General features: G+C 41.8%; 1 protein-coding gene across 3 annotated transcripts in view; it reads left to right on the top strand.

Annotated features, from left to right (window-relative positions):
* The window catches only part of DPYSL3 (dihydropyrimidinase like 3), a 118703-nt gene that overhangs the window by 49237 nt on the left and 44523 nt on the right, over window positions 1-24943 (top strand). Inside the window, exon 1 of one of the 3 annotated variants that reach the window (XM_037733016.1) lies at window positions 5407-5727. The exons of 1 other annotated variant lie outside the window; for it this stretch is intronic. In XM_037733016.1, coding sequence (XP_037588944.1) covers window positions 5422-5727 — 306 coding nt within the window. In that variant the 5' untranslated portion in view covers window positions 5407-5421. Of the gene's footprint in view, window positions 1-5406; window positions 5728-5941; window positions 6345-24943 lie in introns of those variants that run through there. One more of the 3 variants, XM_017513251.2, reaches the window with a different exon arrangement.

Here is a 24943-nt window from a genome sequence, read left to right as displayed (position 1 = left end):
TCATCTTATAACTCTGGCCTGTGGCTTTGCTATGAGTTGCCATCAGAGCTTATGGAGCAGGTCAGAATCCTTCAACATCAATGACTACTGAAGAAAAGAATGCGAAACTACATCTAGGGAGACGTAGGATTGCACACCTTTGCTTAAACTAGTGTAAGCTTGATTTTGGAATCAGCCAATCAGCCAGTGAGAATACTTTTCTGTAACTGTCATTCTTTTTTTTTTTTTTTTTTTTTTTTTTTTTTTTTTTTTTTTTTTTTTTTTTTGGTTTATGTGTATCCAAGGTAAGTTTGTTTACCAGTTTATTTCTGTATTCAATACGTAGACATCTAATAATAGCAGGTGAATCACCTCTTTGGTTCTCATTCTGCAACCCTGGAATTTCATGACTGAGATTTCCTTTGTTTGGATTGTAGGTAAAATTAATAGACCCAGATACTTAACCGGCAGCTGTAAGATTAAATGTTTATTTATGTAATATAAGGTTAGCCTATATATTTCACATAGACCTAGTATATATATTTTCCCTTTCAAAACTCTTGTATATTTACTTTGGAACTTTTTTTCTGAATTTTTCAAATCAGGACCAAGGGGAAAATGTTTTTTCATATTAAGATAGCAACATATAAGTGTATTTATAGAAAGTAAAAAATATTTTTAATGGTCAAAACTGTGTAAATGTCTAGGTCCTTATTTTAACTATTTTGGAGATTAAAGGACAGAGAACGGTCTGGACTTTCCCGCTTTAGATTAAAGGACAGAGAACAGTCTGGACTTTCCCCCCTGCCTGTTCAATCTCCCCATTTTCCCACTGATTCTGCTTTACTCCAAGCACTATAAAAGAGCTGGGGGCTACAGAGATAGATAAGACGTGGTTCCTGGCCTAAACAAGTTTAGAAAAAAAAATCAAAATATTAAAAATAATGGTAGGAATAGCTGCCATTTAATTAACTTGACTTATTTTATGCTAAGAGCCTTATGAGAATAATCTTACTTAATCTTCAATATGTTCACTGTCCTTTATTCCCCTGTACAGTGTGTTCTCCTTGCTCTCTTAAGCAGCTTAGATCCCTTGCTTCATCTTCAATTCCCTTGAGTTTTTCTCTCCCTTCTCAGCACTCATGTAAAAGAGCCCACATTCAATTCCACACCCTCCCTGCTCCTTGCCTGCACATATACTGCTGTAAGTGGCTGGAGGGACATCCACAACCATGTTTATTGGTTTCTCTTTAAATTTATGGCCACCATTTGAAGGGAATCCTTAGTACTGCTATTACAGGAAAGGGGTACCAATTCAGACCCCAAGAGAGGGTTCTTGGATCTCTCACAAGAAATAATTCAGGGAGAGTCCATAGAGCAATGAAAGCAAGTTTATTAAGAAAGTAAAGGAACAAAAGAATGGCTACTCCATAGACAGAGCAGCCCTGAGGGCTGCTGGTTGCCTGTTTTTATGATTCTTCTTGGTGATATGCTAAACAAGGGGTGGATTATTCATGCCTCCCCTGTTTAGACCATGTTAGGGTAACTTTTTGACATTGCCATGGCATTTGTAAACTGGTGGGAGTGTAGCAGTAAGGATGACCAGAGGTCTCTCTTGTCACCATCTTGGTTTTGGTGGGATTTGGCCGGCTTCTTTACTGCAAACTGTTTTATCAGCAAGATCTTTATGACCTGCATCTTGTGCTGACTTCCTGTCTCATCCTGTGACTTAAAATGCCTTAACCATCTGGGAATGCAGCCCAGTAGGTCTTCGGTCTCAGCCTCATTTTACACAGCTCCTATTCAAGATGGAGTTGCTCTGGTTAACATGCCTCTGACCACTGCAAGGTGATCATATCATAATTTCCTAGTTCCTTATTGTCCTGGAAAATGATTTTCATATGAACTCCTTCTTCTCTCTCCCAATACCATCTTTCCTAGACTGTCTTAGCTGATGGCAGAGAAAATAGATGGATTCAGAAAATAAATTCCATAAAGTTCCTCCAGGAAATAGACCCAGCTACTGGACTCTGTGTGAGGATATTCTCCTTTTCAGTTGTTGTGGAAGAACCAGTCTTGTTTCTAGCTAAGGGCAAGCTCTCCACTCGAACAGTAAATGTCGTCTGAGTTGCCTGTTCTAGAACTTTCTTACAGCCATTGACCTACTTCTCTCTTGCCTCATAAAGTTTCCTCTCCTGACCGAATCAGCCCCATTGGCATATAACTAATCAGTGCCCAGGTACCAATTCTACTCTACTGAGCCTTTCTTTGGCCCATATGTTGCCCTGAAATTTTGGACTGTATCATATTAGCAAAGTGATCCTTCACCATCTTAATTCATCTGCTCTGAAATCTAGAATCAGGAAACTCTAAAAATGCATAGAGAAGCAAAGATAGATACTGTAAAATCTAGATTCTAACTACATGCTCTTTAGTTCCAGAAAAGTTCTTCTTCACCTATTAAATCTTTATCTAGATGCAATTTTTAAAAATTCTTACATTCACTCGCCTAATAATTATTGAGCAATTTCTATGGACAAGGCTCTATTTCAGGCATTCAGTGAGTAAAACACAGACACATCCCATGCTCTCAAATAGCTTACATTCTGGTGATGGGGAGAATACCCAACAATAAATTATTATGTCATGTGGTAAAAAGTACTATGAAGATAAAGCAGGGAAGGGAGCTTGCAAGTGACAGGTGGTATAATAAGGGTATGCCTTATTATATAATAATGAGTATAAACTCCATGATATTTGGGACTTCTTATTCACCTGTGTTGCACTAATACCCAGAAAAATAATGGCACGTAGTAAGCAGAAGGTAAATATTGTGTGAATATTTTGTGAATGAATGAATTAATGAGTGATGGTGAAGAAGATAACCCAGTTAGGAGGTTGCAATAATTCAGGTGATAGCTAATGGTGGCGAAACACAGGGAGAAACTTTGCAAATGATGAGAGGAGCCTATGGTCTGGATACATTTGAAAGATATAACTGGCTAGGAGCATGACTCATGCCTATAATCCCAGCACTTTGGGAGGCTGAGGTAGGCAGATCACCTGAGGTTAGGGGTTCCAGACCAGCCTGGCCAACATGGCAAAACCCCATCTCTACTAAAAGTATAAAAATTAGCCAGATGTGTTGGCAGGCACCTGTAATCCCAGCTACTCAGGAGGCTGAGGCAGGAGAATTGCTTGGATCTGGGAGGCGGAGGTTGCGTGAGCTGAGATTGTGCCACTACACTCTAGCCTGAGGGACAATAGTGACACTCTATCTCAGGAAAAAAAAAAAAAAAAAGAACTAATAGCATTTACTGAAAGATTGTCTATAGAGTAGGGGTGTGATTGAAGGAGAGAAATCAAGGATAGTGCGAAATCCTTGGCCTGAGCAACTGGCATGGAGTACCGGTTGATTTAGGTGTGGAAGTCTGGGGTATGGCAGGTGTGGTAGCCAAAATTCAGCTTCTTTGGGACTATAAATCAAGTCTCTCTTTCTGTGTCTTTCTCTCCCTCTCTTTCATACTTTCCTGAGATACCTAAAGCCAAGCACTGCTGTGTATCCAAGAAAAACCATTCAGAGTCATTCTACTGTGGAAAACATCCATACTGGTTCCATTCTTCTCTCTCTTGGCCAGACACAGAGGCATCCTGTGTTGATGGCTGCCTTTCTTATAGCCAAGGAAGGCTTTTTCCTTCAAATTCATCTTAGAGGCTTTATTTTGGTTCAAGAAAGTGAAAGATAATTAAAGGGGATGAAACAGGGAAAGTAGTGTTTGTTGTGCATTTCTGATGATGGCAACAGCTTGAATCAATTTGCTGCTTATTATGTGTTCCTGTGCCTGGCTGGTCACAGCAGTCAGATCCAGAAGAACACATTGCAATTGCCATTTAACATGGCCTCTTGCATGCAAATCTGACCTCAAAAAGCTTAATCAGGTCTTGTTATTTGAAGCAATACACACACACACACACATACACACACACACACAATCACCAAGCGATCAAAAATATGGTATAAATGTATTTAGTAAAGAGTGTTCTGGATTATAATGATGGTAACAGAGGAGATAACTCAGATGTAAGAAAGGCAAAGAAACCTGTGAAATTTAAAAAAAAAAAAAAAGAAGCAGCAGTTTTTTTTTTTTTTTTGGATTGTAAATGTCTCTTATGTATTTTTACTTTTCTTGAGAAAAATTTGCAAGATCCTTTCCAGCAAGTTTGGGGCAGTAAAATCTATGGGAAAGATGCAGAGAGAGAGAGAGCTCTGCTGGTTTCCATAGTATGTAGTTAATTCTCTTTTTACTCTGTTCTAAATATAATCCTGCTCATTTGCATGCCAATCCCCAGAATGCTTTGTAATTTCACAACTCTTGGCTAGTGGTCTCAGCACTTATGCTTTAAGAACAAAGCAAAATGTTTAGGGCGTTCCTTTGGCCCACTCTTTTTTTTCCCCCTTGTGTTTTGCAAAGGAATATAGGGAGGTGACCTTTGCTTGGCATTCATCCTCCTTTCCAGAGTATCACAGAAATAAAGTGGAGACTGCTGTGGACTTTTCTTGTGAAGACTGCATTCAGACCAATTAACCATAAATAACTAGCAGCTTTGATTAACTCACTTGAGAGGGAGTGTTTAAGGGGGATTTTGCGTGTCCTTGGATTATGTGACCAATCTGGTTTTTTTCAGGTTTATGGCAAGCCCAAGCTGTAGTATTCTGTATCCTTTCTGTGGATGATGCCTTATATAGTTTCTTTATTGCAAGCACGTCTTCACTTTAATGACAAGATGTCTAGAATTGCCATCAGTAGGCTGCCTTATGGAAACGTGAATTCAAGATCTTCAACACAGATTTAGTCACGCTTAGTGACATAGAGGATTTCTATTTAATAGAACATTAAGACTGACAATTGGGGGGTGCGGTGGGAGACATTTTCAAGGGGTTTGTAATTTTTTTTATTTTATTTTGCATAGCAAGTGTTTTTTTCTTGTTCTTTAAATTGTATGTTTGGAATTATTTTTCGTGAGAGTTGAGCTCCCTTACTTCCAGCCACCACTCAGGCCCCACCCACAGTGGCCTCTCCAAATTTGTCTCCCTTTGGCAGTTTGATTTTAGCAGGTATCTAAAGGACAATATATTCCTTCGCCGAAGGGCCGTGGTTTTGCTTCTGAAAACACGTAAACCTTCGTCTGGCAGCCCTGCCTAAAGTAAACTCTGGATTGTGAACAGCACACGTGGTTCACTACTGACTGGGAGCAATAGCAGTTCTACTCAAAATCCATGGCTGCACACCAGGAAAGTGTCTGGGCTTCTGCCTTCCCGCTCCACAGGTGTTTTCTACTTTTTACTCAAGGGCAGCATTCATGTTCTTTCTTTGATTCTGAGAGTCAGGCAGTGGAGTTTCTTTACCAAGATGTTACGTGTATATTTTTTAAATACAGGGAATGATGAGTCCACTGCCACCGTGCTCCTTGCAGCCTCCCAGAGCGAGTCAATGGCTTTCCATTTTCTCATGTGTATATTTCGGGTCTGGTGACCCCAGCAGGCCGGCCAGGCAGCAGTCAGACCAGTCCCCGGCGTCGGAAGGGGCTGCGCCGCAGTTTACCACCCGGCGGACCGCAGAGGCGGCGCCCAGCCCTCCTCTCGAACAAAGGCGCGGCCGCCGCATTCGGTCCGCGCGATGGCGGAGGAGATCGGGTGCCGGGAGGGAAGCCGGGAACCGTCTCCATTCTGAAACCAGGGCGAGGAAGGTGGGAGATCCGACGAGGGGCTGGCTGGGGGCGGCGGTGGCGCCCGGGGCTCGGCCACGCGGCGGGTGGGGCGTAGCTGCTGCTCCCACCCCTGACCGGGGCCTGCGCGCCCGAAAAGCCCCTCGCGCCCCCTGGTGGCTGTGGAGCAGCCTGGCTCCACCGTACTCGCAAATCAGGAAAAAAAAGGAAGAAAAAGAAAAAGTGGGTGAGGCAGATGCAAAGAGGAAAATCAATAGGGATAAGAGAGAAGAGGGAGGAGTCGCAGATCAGCCATTCTTGTCTTATGGGGTCCCAGCTGGCACAGTAAAAGAAAAAAAAAAAAACCCGGGCGTGAACGCGGGTGGAGGAGGGTGTGCGTGGGGGGGCGGGGGTGAAAGGGGGACTGGGGAGATTTACTATTGTCTCTGGCAGCCGCCGCGGGAGCCCGGGAGGGGGGCGGAGGCGGGCGGAGGCGGCGGCGCGGCCAGCGCACCATTCACTCCACCTGATCTCGGGGCGCTGTGCGCTGAGGAAGGCGCAGGCGAGCCGGAGCAGAGGAAGGAGGGAGAGAGGCAGCCGCTGCAGCCACCGCCGCCACCATGTCCTACCAAGGCAAGAAGAACATCCCGCGGATCACGGTGAGTCCCGGCGCCGCGGCTCCCTCCCTCCTCGCCCGCTCCCGGCCCGCTGTGCTGCGGGCGGGGGTGGCTCTGATGCCGCCGGCTTCCCTGGCTGGGTCCCCGGGGAGGGACGGAGACCCCGGGTCCGGGTGGCGGAGCGCGGCGGTCAGTCCAGCCGGCGCCACACAGACTGAGCGACCCTGGGGTTTGGGGAAAACAAAACAAAGAGGAAACCCAAATAGTGGCGCGGAGAACTTTGGATTATTTATCCTCCCTTCCCACCGCCAGTAGTTCCACAGTAGCGCGGGGCTCGCGGCTTTCCCAGGACCCCTGCTCCGCCTGGGGTGTCGGTGTGTGCAGCCCCAGGTTGAGGTGTGCTTTTTGTTTAAGGATCCTTTTGGCCGGGCGGGGTCTGGAGAGATGACACCTTTCTCCAGGGGTACTTGGCAGCCCGACCGCGCCCCTCTCCCAGCCCCAGCCCCACGGCTCTGACCCTTACGCCGCGAGGTTGGCGGGGTGTCTGGACCACCTGTCCTCGCCGGATCCCCTTCTTGCCTGCGTTCACTCCGACTCATGTTTCAGTGTGTCATTCATGGGACCGGACAGCTAACGTGGCTGCAGTGGGAATGATCAACTTTGTGTGTGTATGCCTTCTATGCACTTTACATTTTTCATTTCATTTCTCCCTCACGCCAAAGAAAAGGACGAGTTTTTAGAGCAGATTTTAGTTTGCTGTCGCGGGCGCACGCTGTGTGCATGCAGAGTTCAACCCATTGTGTGCAAGACCGAGACACCCCGACCGGCTGGTGTCGGATGCGCCGGGGTGCTCCTAGGGCGGGGTGGAGAGGGGACGTGCCATTATCAGGTACAGAAGCCGCATCTTCACTGGCGTCCAGCAAGGCTGGGATTGCATGGTGATGCCCCGCAACGATGCTCCCAAACAGTAGACACATAATGGCAGGCTGGGATGGGCATTTAAAAAAATAGAAAAAATAAAAACTAACATTTTTTAGTTTAGCACGAAGCAATGCAGTTGCGCTTTGTCTATAGTGAATTGGATGGTGTGTGTGTCTGTGTGTGTGTGTGTGTATGTGTGTGTAGTGGGGGAATGGGTGGCTACTCCATCTTTGCAAGCTGAACAAAGGAAGTAATCAGCTGGCCCTTGGGAGGCTCTGCAGCCGCCTTAGGGCAAAGCTTTACCTGCCATAGTAGCTGATTTGCAGGGTCCGCCAGGTTTTGTTGTGGGCAAGAGTCTGTTTGCACTTGTTCCCTTAGGCTTTGGAACGTCCTGTGCGTTTGCAATTGAGATGCAGGACCTTCCTGTCTGCAGGCAGGAAGAAGCCTCTCTTGCCCCTGGTACACTTTATTGTCAATTGATTTATTTCTTTTGCCGCATCATATCTTTTTCATGCAACTGAGCTTCACTTCACACAAATGCACCCCACCCCTACCAGCTTCTCAGCTGGTGCTAAGGAAGAAACACTCCCCAGGGAGAAGAGTTGAGACCAGCAGGGATCCTTTTGCCTGGTGGAGGCTTTGGGTTTTATCCGATCCTCCTTTACCACTACCTGATATCATTCACTTTCCATTATTGAAGAAACACTGTGAGTCTTTTACAATGCACGGTATTATTTAGTGCCTACTGTCTTGTCTTTCCAAGGAGCTGTGGAAGTTATTATCAAAATAATAATAAAATAAAAAGAAAAAAGAAAGAGAAAAAGCTGAGTGGGACAAAAGCTCAATTTTTACTTATTTCCTTAATTTAGGAGATTGAGCTACAGCTCTCATGCTGTTCCATGCTGGAGGTGTGCTGCATGTATCTGCCAATTGCTTTATATCCAGTATGTATTTGCTAGTTTTCCTGTTTGGGAAAGGCAGAGAACCGATTTTTTTTTTTTTCCTCCTAGACTGCAGTGGTTCTTCTTCTGGACTCATCCTGTGACATGACATTGAGAGCCACACCCATTCTTCTAGGTATCATTTAAGGAACGATAAAGAAATTCAGCCTTGATAACTTGCCTTAGGAGCGCCAGTAAATGTGGTTGTGCCCTAATCCCAGGGCCAGGTTTGCAGTGGGTTCCCTTTTGTTTCTGTTTGAATGATCTTCCCTGGGGTACCTCCTTCATTTTCAGTGCAGCTTCCATCCTTTCTCTCTGTGTGTGGGGCGTGGTGCTGCATAGCAGCCTCTGCCTGGAAGCTGGGGCTGTATCTCTTGCAGCTGTAACAGGAGTAGACAGTGTTTGTGAATTTCTTCAAACCGGGCTGCCTTGCATTCATTGTTAAAACCAAGAGGATGAAAAGGAAGGGCATAGCAGGAGGCGGATGTTGGTCTTTGGGGATAAGGAATCCATTTGTAAATTTTCTCATGCTTTGTGTTTGCATTTCCATGAAGAAGGAATCTATTTTATAATAAAATTTTTATGTATGTTTGCATGTCTATTATAAGATTATAGTTGTCTATATACTATGAAGGTTGAGGTACCTTTTCTAGATATAGTTATAAATATAAAAATGTATACATAGATATTCATGTGCAGAAAGTATCATTAAAGATCTAAATATAACATATACCCCCTACCATCAATTCTAGTACATTTAAAAAATGGTCGTATTATGGAATTTGAGTTGAATTTTCACCCTCTCTATTCCTTTCTGTGAAGGCAGCCCCACCCAGTAGCTGAGGTGTCACTACAATCTGAGGACTGATGGGGGCAGTCTTTCTTGGCCTGGTACACTTTGCCTTCCTAGGAACTACTTTCTATCACTGTTTTGGGTCCGGAATAGGGTTGGTTGTTTTTGTTTTGTTTTGTTTTTTCCTCCTTCCACCTATTTTTGTTGCCCTCATGAGATTAAGGCATTCTTACTCTCCTTGTTTTATTGCTTTCCTGTTGGTGGGGGAGGGGGAGATTTCTGTGTCCCTGCTGGAGCTGGCTCCACCTTTCTCCAGGAGTAGCTTACCCTTCAGATCTTCTTCGTCCCTTCTCAGGTCGGCTCTGTGGATTATCTGTTCTACCTCAACATGAGCCTTGTTTCTGCTTATCAGACTGGCAGTTTTGGAGTTCAACAGATCACAGCAAGGGACCTTGTATCTTTACTGTCTAGCACTGAACCTGGCATACAGATACATAATGATTGTCACTTAAATGGATGAATTAATTAAAAATTGTTCCTAATAATAATAGCACCTACCTGTTGAGTGTTTGTGTCAGGTATTATGTGTTCTGCCTTACATGCCTTGTTACATTTAATCATTGACTCAATCAATACTGTCTGAGAGGGACTATAGTTATTCCTCTTTTATAAGTTAAAAAAATCTTAGAAAATAAAAATTAATTTGCCCAGGGTCAGAGAGTCAGTAAGTATTAGAGGCAGGACTTAAACCTACACACCCGACTGAAATGAAAATGCAGGTCCCTCACCATCACACACTTTTTGGTGTTCCTGCCTCTACCATTGCTGTGCCTTGGCATTGGTAGGGCAGATGGTTTCCAGACCGTCTCCACTGCTGGGAGGCATATTTTTCTTGTCACTGTCAACAAATCACATAGCATGGTCTTTCTGACCTTTTATTTTAAGTACATATAAGAACACATTCTTGAAATAGTAGTCACCATCAATGCTACAGGCAGAAATTCTTGATAAGTTACAGTTATTGTTTTCCTCTGACATAACGTTACAACTTGAAACTGACCACAAGACTGGGTCAGGCCCTAATACTTAAGCATTCAAGTTCCGGTGTTTCGTATGTATTTTCGTATTAGAACTTCCACAGATAATCATTTCCCAGATAAGAAAGGACATTGAAATACAGGTAGGTGAAGTTATTTAGAGCTGCCTGGTTAGAGTTAAGCTGAGGCTGTCATGGTGCAGCAGCTGCCTCCTGGAGGCCGTGCAGCTGAGATGTTGAAAGTTGTGGAAACAGCTCCAGAATTCTTTCTAGGAGACAAATTACAGAGAACCGTTTTTGTTTTTTTTTTTTGTTTTTTTTTTTGCAACTACTAATTGGGTTTCAGTAAACATTGTCTTGCAGATAATGCATTTCTGTTGCATTGGAAGTTTGGTGTGTGTGTGATATTTGGGAATTGCTGGAAGATATATCCCCAGTTGGGAATACAACTTGCAAAGTTCAGTCTAGGGTGTGTATTCAGATCTCTCGGATCTCCCTTGAAAGGGTGTAATTGTGAGTATAGTAGGTGCCACTGGAATTTATTTTCTTTTTTGGAGAAGTGAAGGGACCTTATGAACTGGAGGAACACCCAGATCTCTTTGGCAGTTGATCTGGGGGCCTAGAACTAGACTAGAACTGGAGGAAGGGACAGGCGCAGTCCCACCTTTGGATCTACACGCTCCTTGTGCGTCAATGGGTGTCATTTAAGAAGGAGAGGAAAATATTAGGAGATGGAGACCTAGAGTTGAGGAAACCAAAGGAGGAGGAGTCACGGAAAACCAGCTTTCTCTGTGTTGGAAGGCACCTTGAAAGGGAAATTCCAGAGTAAAAAAACAGAAGAAAAATAGCAAGCACTTAGGAATGGAAAGCAGCTTAGATATCTGATCACTGAAGTCTCAGCCTAGGCCCTGCCAGAAGTGTTTGTTTGTTACTTTAAATTTTGAGCAGGTATGTGCTGATTCTTAGCCAGGTTATTCCTTTTCCTCAAATACTAGGAGAAGGCCTCAGGCATATAAAGAGCCCTGAATGTTATTAGCTGTGACCAAGCCAGCTGGGCACTGGGAGGAATTCTGAAGAAATAGATTTCCTGCGAGAATTCAAGTCTATGTGGCAAAACACTCAGTTTATAAATAAAAAGACTTCCTGCTTATCACGCTGAGCTACTGAGAGGCTCGAACAGTGGCCATGAAAGTGGTCCATGAACTCTGAATGTGTTCAAGAGGGCAAATGCTGATTTATGTTTATAAAATCTCAGCTACTTTGAAATGTGGAAATTAATCAAGGAAGACTTGACAATGGTCTGGTTTAGAAAGAGACTACTTAGGAAATGTTTTTTTTTTAAAGTAAGAGTTTTCCAAGACAAAAATAAACACAGTGTTATATAAAACCTTTTTTTTTGGGGGGGTGGTTAGTTACATTACATTGTTCCTAAGAATTGTGCCTGTCCTCTCTGGTAGTCCGATACAGGCCATTAGACCACCTTTGAACTTTTGATACAGAGACTCTCCCTTAACCTGAATAGGGGCTATTCCTCTAAATTATTGAACTCTGTACATCTTTTCATCCTAATCAGCGTCTAGGCTAGAGTGACACACATTTTGAAGATCCTTTCAGCAGTTTCTTCATAACTTGTTTTTCAGTGACTTGTTTGCTCTTTTTTCTTCAGTTAGAAAAAAATAAAGCTAAATTATAGGGCCATTTTTGTTTGCTCATTACATTTGAAAAACTGCAAAATGTTTACAACAGTAGGAAGTCTCCAGGATTTAAATGCCTGTCTTTGATGAAATCAGTGCTTCTAATCAGAAGGAGACAGGAAATTTGAATATGTCATTACCTCTTGTGATGGATGTTAACTGGAGAGGTGAACTGCTCCCTGGTTACTCCCTCCTCAGATCAATGCTCAACTTTGCCTCTTCTCCCACTTTCTCTAGGCAAATGAGAAACAAATAAGAAAGACCTTGGAAAACCCAGATAAATAGGCTCCTTTATGTTCAGACACCTTTTGCTGTGAAGCCCCTCTTTCATCAACGTTTGTCTATTTCGATATATGAAACAAGTATCCTCCCACCCCTCAAAAAAAGCCAAAGGTAGTTTGGTGGAATAGAATGAGCCCCTCAACTTGGCCTCTTCTTTTGGTTCCAGTCCCTACACGAAGCCCAATATCAAAACTACTTTTCCTGAGGAGCTTTCTTCTGTTAATTAGATTGTAGGGAACTCAGTGGCTAGAAATACAGGACTAAGCATGGTGCAGCTGTTGTTATTAACTGTCTTAGTAAAAGCTACGTGGATTATCTCATTTAACTGACAGCAACTCTTATAGCTACAGTTATTAACCATCATTTTGCATTCTGGCAAGGGGCTCAGAGAAACTAAGTAATTTGGCTAAAGTCACATAGCTGAAAAAGCAAGACTCAGGGATTGATCCCTGCAGAGGTGAATTAGTTTCATAGGCAAGAGAGCAGTAGTTCTGTAGGCAAAGGTGAGTACCTTCTCCTGCCATTATTTCCAGCTGTCTACACCTGTTAGCTCCCAAATGCAGGTCACTGTTCACAGGATGGAAGGATTGGGGATGGTCTGGCCAGCCCTATCACATTACTATTGGAACAACAAGTGAATTGTGTGTCCTCTTGACAGTGGTTCATATATTGCTTCTGCCAGCTGTCTGAGTGAGTTAGCCTCTGGCTTTTGCCCAGGAGCATGCACGAGTACAGGGTGGAAAAGCGGATGCTATTTTTCTGCCTTGCGTCAGAGCAGATCTGGGTCTAAGGACCTTTCTCACTCTCTATCCCTGTCTTCTTCCCAGACATAGCCAGGGCCTCTGTTTCCCTTCAGCCACACGGAGAAACATTTATAGGAGACACCCAGCATTTTAAGCTAGATGGGGAAGCTCCACAGTAGAATGGTGCAGGGACCTATTTGGAACATCTGGAATTCAAAGACAACATTTCTCATGTCCTAATTAATATTTTTTTCTGCTGGAAGTGCTCGACAATGAAATTTTAAGGGTAAAATGCAATTTTATTTTTTAAGAGAGGAGTTCCTCGGACTAGTAGAGCAAAGGAGCCCTCTTGATTTTAGATATGGAATAAGGAAGCGAACCCTGGAGGGAGTATCAACACACTGTGGTTGAGGCCTGCCCTTGCCTCTAATTTACTTGTCACTTTGGGCAAACCCTTATTATCCCTCTCGGATTCTGCATCAGTAAAATGAGGGCATTGAACCAGATGATCCTTGAGGTCCCTGCCAGTGCAAATGACCCTGTGAGCCAGCCCCTCCTCACTTTGTTCCAAATTCACAGAGAGGAGTTCTAAGCCCTTCCTGTGAGGGAAAAGAGAGTAGGGAGAAAGTGGATGAGAGCAGCCATTGTTGGCTGAAACTCAGAGGGACCAGCCAACATCTGTGTTGGATATAAGGGTCTTTGGTTGCTTTTTACGCTTAAAATCCCAGCCTTTTTCTCATTCAGGGAGTAGACTTATTTAGATTTTGTGCTGAGGAGAAATGGAATAATAGTGACTGATAGATCCTCTGCCTAGCAGAGCATTAGTATTAATTCAGATGAGCATTATTAAAGTGATATCATGATTCATTTGCTGTCACATACAGTCTTTCTTTAGGATAAGGCTAGTATTGATAAGGGCATGAAGGCGACAGTTGCCCAAAATCTGGACCAACTAAACGAACAAGCAAACAAATAAGAAACAACTCTGAGTCTGTATATGCTCACCAAGCTCTTTTTTAGCTGCTCTTGCTAATATTTCAAATATGAGGGCTGCCATTCAATGGAAATAATCTACCAACAAAGGCCCAATCATGCCATGTATATGCCATGAGGAAAGGGATGGTTTTTGTTTTGTTACCACTGAATCTCCAGCCCTTAGTCTTTGGTTGTTGCGTATTAGGCCCTCTGTATTTGCTGAATGAATCTATGTATTTAACACTTACCTGCAGGAATGATTTCAAGAGAGAAGGTCACCTGAAAGTATACCAATTTGTTCTTGTACATAATCTTCCCTTTCATTGACAACTTTCTAGAATATTAACTTCTAAATAAGGCCAGACTCTAAGAAACTAGCATAGGATCACTGGGCCAAGAGAAACATGACAGCTCTTTAGCAGAACAAGCAAGTCATTGTAATCCAGGGCCTGACCTGGGCACGTGTGCCAGAAAGTCCATCCATCATTTAGACTTTTTTCTTGTCTGGCCCCCATTTCTGTCTTTCTTCCAGATTCTGCATCTGGGCTTATTCTGAACTTGTTTCAGGGGCCTACCTGGGTACTTATTGCCCACAAACAAAGATATCATTTCTCTTACTGCAAATTATTTAAAAGAATTAATACAAATCTTTATGTCCTCTTTCAAATAGAGGGAATTGTCACCATGACTCTTTGAACCAGGACACAACATAGATCTTAATTGAGCTCTCTTTCTGCCTTTGCCCATAAACTAAAAAGTTATTAGAGTTATTAGCAGCAACTAGATAGGCCAATCTGCATTTGTAAAGGAAACTTGGTGTTTTGGAAGTATTGGTTAAGAAGCAGCTTATAGTTCTTTTTGTTTCCCTATCAGGGCTGGCCATTTACATGGAATGATTTTGTTTCTGTGTGTTCTCTCAAAAGATTTTTAGTGTCTTATCCCGCTACACCTGTCAGCTATCTCTGAGCTATAATTGGAGCTATTCTTGTTACTAGCTTTTATTCTAAACATCATTCTTTGGTTTGAAGGGTCGGACGAGTTAACACAGATTTTACCAAGTTTACCTCTCGGTGGAAACCAGAGTTCATGGTTTCAATATGTCTATGTGTAATGACAATCACTAGAGTCTTTTATTATTTTATTTTAGAGACAGAGTTTTGCTCTTGTCACACAGGCTGGAGTGCAGTGGTGTGATCTTGGCTCACTGCAACCTCCCCCTTCCGGATTCAACCAATTCTCCTGCCTCAGCCTCCCGAGTAGCTGGGATTACAGGCACCCGCCACCACACCCAGCTAATTTTGTATTTCTAGTAGAGATGCAGTTTCTCCATGTTGCAAAGGGAGCATCTATAAGGGAAGACAAAATGGGAGAATCGAAGTATATTCATGGAACCAAAAACCGTTGATTAGAAAGTGTTTGAAGAACTATTTGTATTATAAGAGTGTCATATATAATATAATCAGGTATGATAAAAGCATTTTGCTATTTTTTTATTGCATAAAAGATATTTATTGACCATAAGCTTGGGAAAAGTTATTTTAATAATAATAAGAATTCATGTTTATTGTACCCTGTGTAAAGTGCTTTTTATTATCTCACTTAATTCTCAAAACAACTCAATTAGTAGGTGGATTTTTAAGTAGGTCTTTCTTTCCATTTTATCGATGAGGAAATGTAGAGAGATAAAGTAATTTGACTAATATCGCACAAGGCTTAAATGTTGGAGCCAAAATTCAAACTAAGGTTTATGTGACTTACAGCCCCCATTCTTAACTGCATCCTATGGTGCTACCTTAAATTCTGCATCCTATGGTGCTACCTTAAATTCTCCCCTGTTTTATCTTCTCCCACCTCTGGAGTCACAAGGCATTGATTCCAATTGGAGTTCACTTACTTCAAGTCCAGCAGTAAGTTGTTCTCTGCACCTGTTTCCTAAAAGGTATGAGTGGTGCAAGTTATGGGGGATGTGGAGAACAGTTGGTACCCCTCCTCTGCAAGGGCAGTGGACTCCTTAGCACTGTTTGGCATCAGGAAGCCCTCTAGCCTTCCTATTACGAGCAATCTTTCCCTGGCATGTCCAAAGCTGCTCCACACTGTTGTACTTACACAAACAACTTGCCAGGGAGGTTCCCACCACTCTCAGCATCTTGACATTGAATTAGCAAAACTACCAATTAGGGGTTCTTCCTAGAGTGAATTTAAATGCCACCTTCTCATTTCATGCCCTATGCTGCATGCTCCATTCTCTTAAATAAGTCTTAAGCAAGACTCTTCTAAGGTTTGCCTTACTATGGCTCTGTAAAATTCATACTTTGAGTATCCATGGAGATTACTCTTTTCCTTATTTCTTCTAAAAAAAAAAAAAATGGGATACGTGTGCAGACCGTGCAGGTTTGCTACATAGGTATACATGTGCCATGGTGGTTTGCTGCATCTATTGACTTATCCTGTAAATTCCCTTTCCTCACCCTGCCCCCCCAGCAGACCCTGGTGTATGTCGTTCCCCTCTCTGTGTCCATGTGTTCTCAATGTTCAGCTCCCACTTATGAGTGAGAACATGCGGTGTTTGGTTTTCTGTTCCTGTGTTAGTTTGCTGAGGATGATGGCTTTCAGCTTTATCCATGTCCCTGCAAAGGACATGATCTCATTCCTTTTCATGACTGCATAGTATTCGATAGTGTATATGTACTGCATTTTCTTTATCCAGTCTATCATTGATGGGCATTTGGGTTGGTTCCATGTCTTTGCTATTGTTAATAGTGCTGCATATGCGTGCATGTGTCTTTATAGTAGGATGACTTATATTCCTTTGGGTATATACCCAGTAATGGGATTGCTGGCTCAAGATTTTTTTTTTTAAGCCTAATGCCCCATCTTATGAGTCAGAAAACCAAGACCCAAGTGGTACTCACTTAATTAGCATTTTTGCTACTATCTGTTTTACTGTGGGGTACAAAGATTTTAAAATTAACTAACGGCATTTTTTCCATTACAAAGCTTAAGTATGTTGGTTGTAGAAAAAATTACCAAAAACACGAACAATAAGGACAATAAAAATAAGCTACACTGAAATTACTCAGAACCAATGTAAACTTTCAGTATACACATCTAGAATTTTTTCTTGACTATATGTGTCATTTATTAAAATGGTTCCACATATTGTTTATGCTGTTTTATGTCTTTTCATTGCACAATAACTTAATTTTTAATAGCTATATATTATTACATTCCTTGGAAAATCTAGTTAAATAGATCTCATTTTGTTTGCATTGTTTTGATTTTTTTTCCAAAAATCTTTGTATTAACAATAAAATGAAATGACAGATTCATTGTCAGTTGAAGTTTTTTAGTTGAACCCAAACTAAAAGCTACCCTAGGATGAGAGGTTCAGTAACCTGCTGAAGTAACTCAGCTCATGAGCATCAGACTACAGATTGATATCCTAATGTCTTTACTCTTAGCCTTACATTCTTGTCACCACTCATTCCTTCATTAGTTGTGCCATTTATGGAAAACTCTGCTTTCTCTCGTTCCCTTAGCTCTCGCATGAGCACATTTTTTTCTCACCACCACCTTTGCCTTCCTCCCAGTCTTGTTGAGGCTGTTGACATTTGTAGAGGTACACCGTGTCTTGGGACCTGAAGCTACACAGCTGGAGAGGGAACATGGCCAGTTCTTCCCCACTCCTTACTCACTCAACCTGTAAGCTTGGAAACTGGTTTTAATTTTACATTTCCTGTGTGTATGTGTGTTTGTTTTTAAAACTTTTTTCCACTTAATTCTTTCAAGGAGATCTTTATTTTAATTCTTGTACTTTTTCCCTCAAAGCCAATCTGTGCCCCAAATTTTGATGAGATTACTTTGTTTGGTGATATTGTTAAATTCATGGTGGGGTTTTTGGTTTATCCAACTAAATTGGTTTAAATTACAGCCTTACAGGCAGAAAGGACTTTAAACAACTTAGAAGGTTTTAAGGCAATTGAATATAATCTTCTACTTCTAGGGACTTCATCCTGGGTTTATTCCACAAAGAAGGTATTTTTTGTTGTTGTTTTCTTTTTATTTCATTTACTTCGTTGCATGCTCTATCTCGGAGCCCTTTTTGCTATGAGAAATCATGGGAAAAACTTAGCTTTGCTTGGCTAGGGAAGGAAGATAAATAAGGGACCTGTTATTCCGACCCCTTCATTTGAATGATTAAGAAAATGTGGGTCAAAAGTGGGAAATAATTTGCCAAAGTCATATAGTAAAATAGGTTTAAAAAAATATGGGCATAGGACTCATTTTTCCTTGCTGTAGTTTAGTGCTTTTCTCGTAACTTTTGTTGAGGGAGGAAGAGGATGAGGAGGAGAGTGAATGTCCCCTACCTGCTAATTGAAGTCTTAACCCTCAGTACCTTAGAATATGACTGTATTGGAGACAGGGTCTTCAGAGAGGTAACTAAGTTAAATGAGGTCATTAGGATGGGCTCTAATCCATTTTGACTGGGGACTTTTATAAGAAGAACAGATTAGGACACAGACACACACAGAGGGAAGAGCATGTGAGGACACAAGGATCAGGGGAGTTTGAGGAGAGGCGTCAGAAGAAACCAAGCCTGCTGACACCCTGATCTCAGACTCCTAGTGTTCATAACTTTGGGAAAATCAGTTTCTGTTGTTGAAACCATCAGTCTGCGGTACTTCTTTATGGCAGCCGTAGCAGAGTCATAAAGGGAGAAAGTGAAGAACAAAGAATGAAAAAATTAAAAACTTCAAACTTGAGAAGTTCTCAGAGAGCAGAAAAGGGAGCCTCAAATAAAATTTATAAGAAACTGTGCCAAGCTGGAGCCCATACTAACTGATTTTCAATTATAATTTTATACATGGCATTTCATTCAATTCTCATACAATGCCTAGATTATAGTTATTATTAACCCACTTTACAGATGAGGAAATTGAAACTCGGAAAGTTAATTTATCTCAGGTTGTATCATTGTTAGCTAACTGGCAGAACTGAGTCCAAATCCACTTTCGGGTCTGCCCTGAAAACCCTCACTTACTGTACTATTCTATCTCCTGTTAAGAAGGTTAATGTAAGCTGCTTAGAAAACATTACTTATCAAGTTATTTAATGTTAGGAGAAATAAAAAAAACATGTACGCCAAAGTCTCAGTGACCTGGAATCCATGTAATTGATTAGACAGGAACTACTTGGCCCCTAATTTTAGGATAAAAACAGAGATCAGGGAAATTTAAAAAGATGGTGTATTTAGATTTCAGTACAGTCATCCCAGTGGCTTACACTTTCACATGTCTAAATGGACAGCTATACATAATGAAGAAGTAATGTTCATAGTGATGTGCCTTGGGCCGTGAAGAAAGCTGATTCATCAGAGAGGATCAGCTACTCTCACTAGCTTGCATTTGCTAAAAAGCAGGAAACCAGATCCGTACATGTATAACATGAGCTGACTTGGAAGCTGCCTATGTCAGAGTTTTACAAAGACATATTTTAGAAGTAATTTCAGTGATTAGATAAATATCCAAACAAATAATCAAAGTAACCTGAGCTGCTGGTAAACCCAGGTGTTATGATATTGGAACTATGAAGTGCTTTAAATATTGAATGTAGATGGCTCTGTTGAAGCTGCCTCCTCACTGTTTCAAAGTTGTGAAGTCTATCAATGCTGAAATATATAGGTGAAATTTACTTGGATATTTAGTAAGAAGACACAGTCAAGGTAAGAGGTGGGCAGGCATTGTTTTCAACAGATACTGTGATCAGTTCCCAACTAGCTGTATATTAGCTGTGCATATTTGTTGGTTGTACCTTTAGTGTAGAATATTAAGCCAACCACTTCTCACCATTTTTCATCAGTCATCACGCTCACTCAAGTCTCTGTCATCTTACTCCAAGAACTCCATAACTTCTCTGTGGTTCCACTTTGCCTACCCCTAAATTCATTCCCCATTCATGATAACCAGGTGATCTTTTAAAACTGTAAATCAAACCAAGTCACTCCCCTGCTCAAATGTCTCCTATTGCACTTCAACTAAAACCCAGACCACAGCCCTTGAGGTCCCATGTGGGGTTACCCTGCCTACTACTTTTCTGGTCTCCAGTCCTGCCACTGCCGGTCAGTGACTCAGCATCAGCCATCCTCCCATTATGGCACGTTCATGTCCAGCTCAAAGCTTCTGTACTTGCTGTTTTTTCTTTTTGTGTTTTTTTTTTTTTCCTTTGTTTTTGGATTATTCACATCAGTTCAGGAGACAGCTCCTTAGACATGCCTTCTTTGAGCTCCTTAGACATGCCTTCTTTCAATATAATAAAATGTCCCAGACTCTGTTCCCAGCCTCTACCATCCCCTTATCCTTTTTCTAAATTTCACTTATCACTGTTGAAATTATGCTACTTATTTATTAACTTACCTATTCTTTGCCTTTTCAACCACTGCAGTGCCTTATTTTACTTTGTTCATTATTGTATCAATAGGACTGTGAGCAGGAGGCATTTACAAATACTAGATGAAAGAATGAATGAAGGAATTTAGGCTAATGTTTTTTCCCTGGGTTAAGTGGTTTGGAGAGAACAGGTGTCAAGGAAATAGGGATATCAAAAGGCTGTTAGTCTATCAGGTCCATGATCCTAGGGACTCTGTGTCATACCCCACAGTATCACCAAAGCCTAGCTCAGTCTAACCCTGAATGAATGGAATGATAAATGAAAGATAAGACTTGGGGCAACAGGGGAAGAGTGAAAACTGTTTGTGTCTGAGATGACTGGCAAAGCTGGTGACTTGTTTTCTATTTTTTGGACAAAATTTAATGCATGTTACAACATACATCTTGCTTTGATAGGCATAAAACATATAACTGTAAACTTCAGTCTGAAACATTTCTGAGCAGACATACATCATAAAAGAGCAGACTATTCCAGAACTGCTCCCCTGTTGTTAGGCTCAGAATGTTAAGTAGTGATCATGGGAAGAGAAGTGGGCAGCTTTATGGCTTTGCAGGTAAGGGATGAAGTCTTACAAGTTTTAAACACAGAGAATGTATTCCCATAATGTTAGCATGGTCTTTGCCAATAGTAAGAAGTCTTGAATACATTCCAGGAGGTGCCCCTTATGAGTAAAGCCTTAGACCTTCATTGAAGGTGAAGAAACCTTTTGTTCTAGGATTAACTACTCACTTGTCTCTGATTTTCGAGTTCTGACAATTTTTAAGTGGTGCCTCATTTGTATTTAGTTCAAGTGTTTGTTTCATGCAAGGTCTGCCTGACCTCTTGAGGTCCTTGTTCTCAGAGCATCAGCAGTTTTATCTATCAATACAACTTGAGGAAGTTCAGGGCCAAAGAATCAAAAATAGCCTCTGCTTCAATAACCACCTCTCTATCCAATGAAAACAGAGCTGTGGATGTACAGGTTTTTAGACAGACAGAAGGAAGCCTATAACCAAAAAAATCACTCATCATGATTGTCTGCTTTGTCAAGAAAGAACCAGAAAAAAAGAGCAAACTCTTCCCTTTCTTTTCTTACCCATATTATTTTCTAGGAAGTATGTTTTGGTTCTTGTAGAAAGGTAGTTAAGATACATGGTATGAATCAAACCAAACTAAAAAGAAATGAAAGTCAAGTTACTTTTCAGGGATAAAGGAGAGGAGAGGTATGCACCAGGTGGAAGGCTTTGACCTGAGAAGATTTAGGGAGGTTCTAGCTTTTAAAGGGACTCCCATTTATTGAGTACCTACTATGCACCAGAATCTGGGCTTAATCCTCACAGCATTCCTTTGAAAAAGATATTGTTTTCCTTGTTTTACAGTCAGGACTCCAAAGGCTTTCCCTTTTCCGCCATTCCATCAGGCTAACTGGCACTGATTTACCACTTGGGTTTTCGGGCTGCTTTAATGATGAGGACCCTCTTTGCTCTCCTGTATGATAGAACTAATCTTTGAGGTCTGGACTGCAAGGCAGAGCACACTGGAAGACATCTGTGGTCTTTGAGACAATTCCTTCCTTCCACACTCTCCACAGGGCCCTTTCCGTGGCCACCTAATGTGACTGGAGCACCACAGCTAAGTGTTCTGTTAGACTGGCCCACCATGGGACAGTTTTAGGAAGTTGCATAAGCCAGTGGTTGTGTGCTTACGACCACAATCCCCAAGAAGCCCCCACCAGCTTTAAAAGTACAATGCCTGATTTGAAGAAGAATCCCTGTGGCCTCCACAAATAGATGGGGAGCTATTGCCTGTCATTTGAAGGTGCTTGTCACACATTCCAAGGCCTGAGCCCGCATTCCTCCTCTGGGAATTGCATTTTGGCAGGCTTTCAGATTTAATGAAAAGGTTTCTTGTTTCTGAGGAGTAATAGGGTGGGAATTCATTCGACTTCTCTGTCATTGTAAAGGCTCTGTCAAAGCCAGTTGTCAGTCAGAAAAGATGAAAGGGAAGAGCTGCTTCTTAAGAGGGAGCTGGGTACCATTAATGGCGCAGCAGCTTGGAAAGGCGAAGGGGGTCACAGAACTTTGACCAGAGTCCACAGCTCCCACTCCCGTTCTAGGGATCTTTCCACTATTCTTTGCTGCCTTTCAATTGGCACAGCCATTTTCAGTGTGGCATTAACTCAAGTCCATCCACTAATACCTGACCATTCTCCTAAATCCCAGGCCACCATTTTCAGTGACCTGCTGCATGGCTCAGTGATTGACCAGTACCTCAAAATTATTCTTAGTCTTGCACTTCAATTTGGTTAGCCCTTTATCTGTTCCCTCTGTCTATTAACGGGTCCTCCCTAGACATGCTGCTTTGAAACTTCAGTCTGGTTTGGCACGTCTGCATCTGCATCATTTTCTCTTCCTCTTCAGTTACTTAGTTGATTGACGCTTTCTTCTACAGTATGCCATTGCATTTTCCAATCCATATTCTTCCTGTCACACTGGACCACGGCAATTACCACATTCTTTTACCTTTTAATAATTTTCTTTATTGTTTCTTTTAAAAGTTATAAAGTACATTATGCATATGCAACTAGAGAAATAATGTAAATAGAGGAGAGAGAAGAAAAAGTTTAAAAGGACCCCTACCACCTCTCTCTGCATCCTTCTACAATATCCAATGTTAACAATATGATGTGCATCCTTCCAGAACTTTCTTCCAGATCAGCACACACAAAAATATAATAAACGTATTTACATACAGTGTTTTCTGTTTGCTTTGGCAAGAACTGGATCATATTTTGCACATTGCTCTACAACTTACTTATTTTAGATATTTCTTCAGTTCATGATACAGATTTAAAGGTGGACATAATAATTGTAATCCATAGTATGGCAATATCATAGTTTATTAAATCATGTCCTACTGTTGGCCATTCAGGGCCTGGGTTGGCTATTTCCTGCTTGCATCCCCAGATACCCTCTTCACCTTTGTCTGCCATGCTCCATGTCCAGGGCCTGCATGGTGTACATTAGTCTGTTTCTTTGCCCTTGGGCTTCTGGTTACATTTAGCTCTTAGAGCACCAATAGGAGAGTAGAGGGGGAGTGAACAATGAAGTCAGGGTATTTCCCCCTGCTTCCTTCCTGTCACTGAGTCATTGTGGGACAGCTGCATACCTCTGCTGAAGGTTACAACTTCTGCCGGGCAGTCCTCTCCTTACAGCTAGGGCCTCCACTTCCAGTAACCACTCCCTCCCCTTTCCCTTTTCTGGCCCTGGAATGGCAATGGCTCACTGCTGCTTGTAGGCCCTGGATGCTGCATATCCATTTATTAAAACATTGCCCACACTTTGTTAAATACTATGTTAAACTCTCCTTAATAACTTCTTAATAATTTTATCTGTTTCCTGTTGGCACCCTGAGTGCTAAAGGCCTTTCCTTATTTTTTTTTTTTCCCCTGCCACTTGCTGTTAGTTTCTAAGTTTTTCATTCCTTTATCTCCAGTGTGGATCTCTGTCAGCTTGATTTTTTGGCCTTAAGATTAACTATTTTACTTATTTTTTCAAGATCCTTCTAGGGCTCCTACTAGTTGGCAGTCTCTTGCATCCCTCATTCCAGTATCTTAAGCATTGGAGGAAGAAGGGTGCCTAGCTCCACAATTTCCCATGGAAATGCATTTTTCACATCGGTACCATTGGTTCTCCCAATGATTGGTTGTGTGTTGTTGGACCATGAGCTAACCTCCCTAAGCTTCCATGTCTTCATCAATTCAGTGGGAATGATAGCGGCATATAATTCATAGCACTTAAAGATTAATTGAACAAGATGTACTTAAAGCTTCCAACAGTTTTCAGCAAATAAGTTTTCAGTAAATGGTAGTTATTAACTATTGTTCCCAGGCTCTGATCAGAATTGCCATTGGCCATACCCATGTATACAAATCAGCTATTTACCTTAGACCATGCAAGGCCTCTGTGGATCCTTTAATCTCTGCCAGACGAAAGATTTTTTTGCCTGCCTCTCGCCTCTCTCTCTCCCCTATTATTCTTAATTAACAGACTTTGTTTTTTAGAGAAGTTTTAGGTTTACGTAAAAATTGTGCACAAAAGTACAGAGAGCTCCCACGGACTTTTTCTTACTCCTTCCTCACCTCCAAGTTTCCTCTCTTATTAACACCTTATATGGGTGTGGTATCCTTGTTACAATAGATGAACCAATATTGATACATTGAAGAAAGTCCAGTTTAGATTAGGACTCACTTATTGTTGAGTAGCTCTATGGGTCTGAACAAATACGAAATGTCATGTGTCCATCATTACAGTATCTAGGACAGTTTCACTGCCTTGAACCACTTCAGTGTTCCACTTACTCCCCAGTTCATCCCCTCCCTGTTCCCCTAGCCCCCGCCCCAAGTGGTGACCGCTGCTCATTTTACTGTTTCTGTAGCTTTACCCTTCGTGTTTTTAGGTCACATTACTATTTGTGATCCTTTTATTTCTTACTGTTTTATCTTTGCTTCTCTCTACACCTTCTCTATTCAGCTTCACGGCTAGTACTTACAGAAGAATATGTTTCAGGAATGAATTATTAAACTTGTTTAGCCTTAGAATAAAGACGTAGGTTGAATTTGAGGCACTTCTTCTTGATGGAGTAGGTATTTGGCTTTTGCACGGGCTCAGGGGCTCACGGGATAAGAGATCCTGTTTGATTCAAGCTGGATGTCTGTCCTCTAGTCTGTATATGCAAGAGAGCTTCCACCCACGGCACATGTATTTGAGGCCTAAAAAGGAACAATGCAAAGCAAAACAAACAGGTAATAAAACACAAAACAATCATATA

Source organism: Cebus imitator, unplaced genomic scaffold (genome assembly GCF_001604975.1).
Source record: "Cebus imitator isolate Cc_AM_T3 unplaced genomic scaffold, Cebus_imitator-1.0 Scaffold489, whole genome shotgun sequence".
Lineage (NCBI taxonomy): Eukaryota > Metazoa > Chordata > Mammalia > Primates > Cebidae > Cebus > Cebus imitator.
This window is presented reverse-complemented; position numbering and strand designations above follow the sequence as displayed.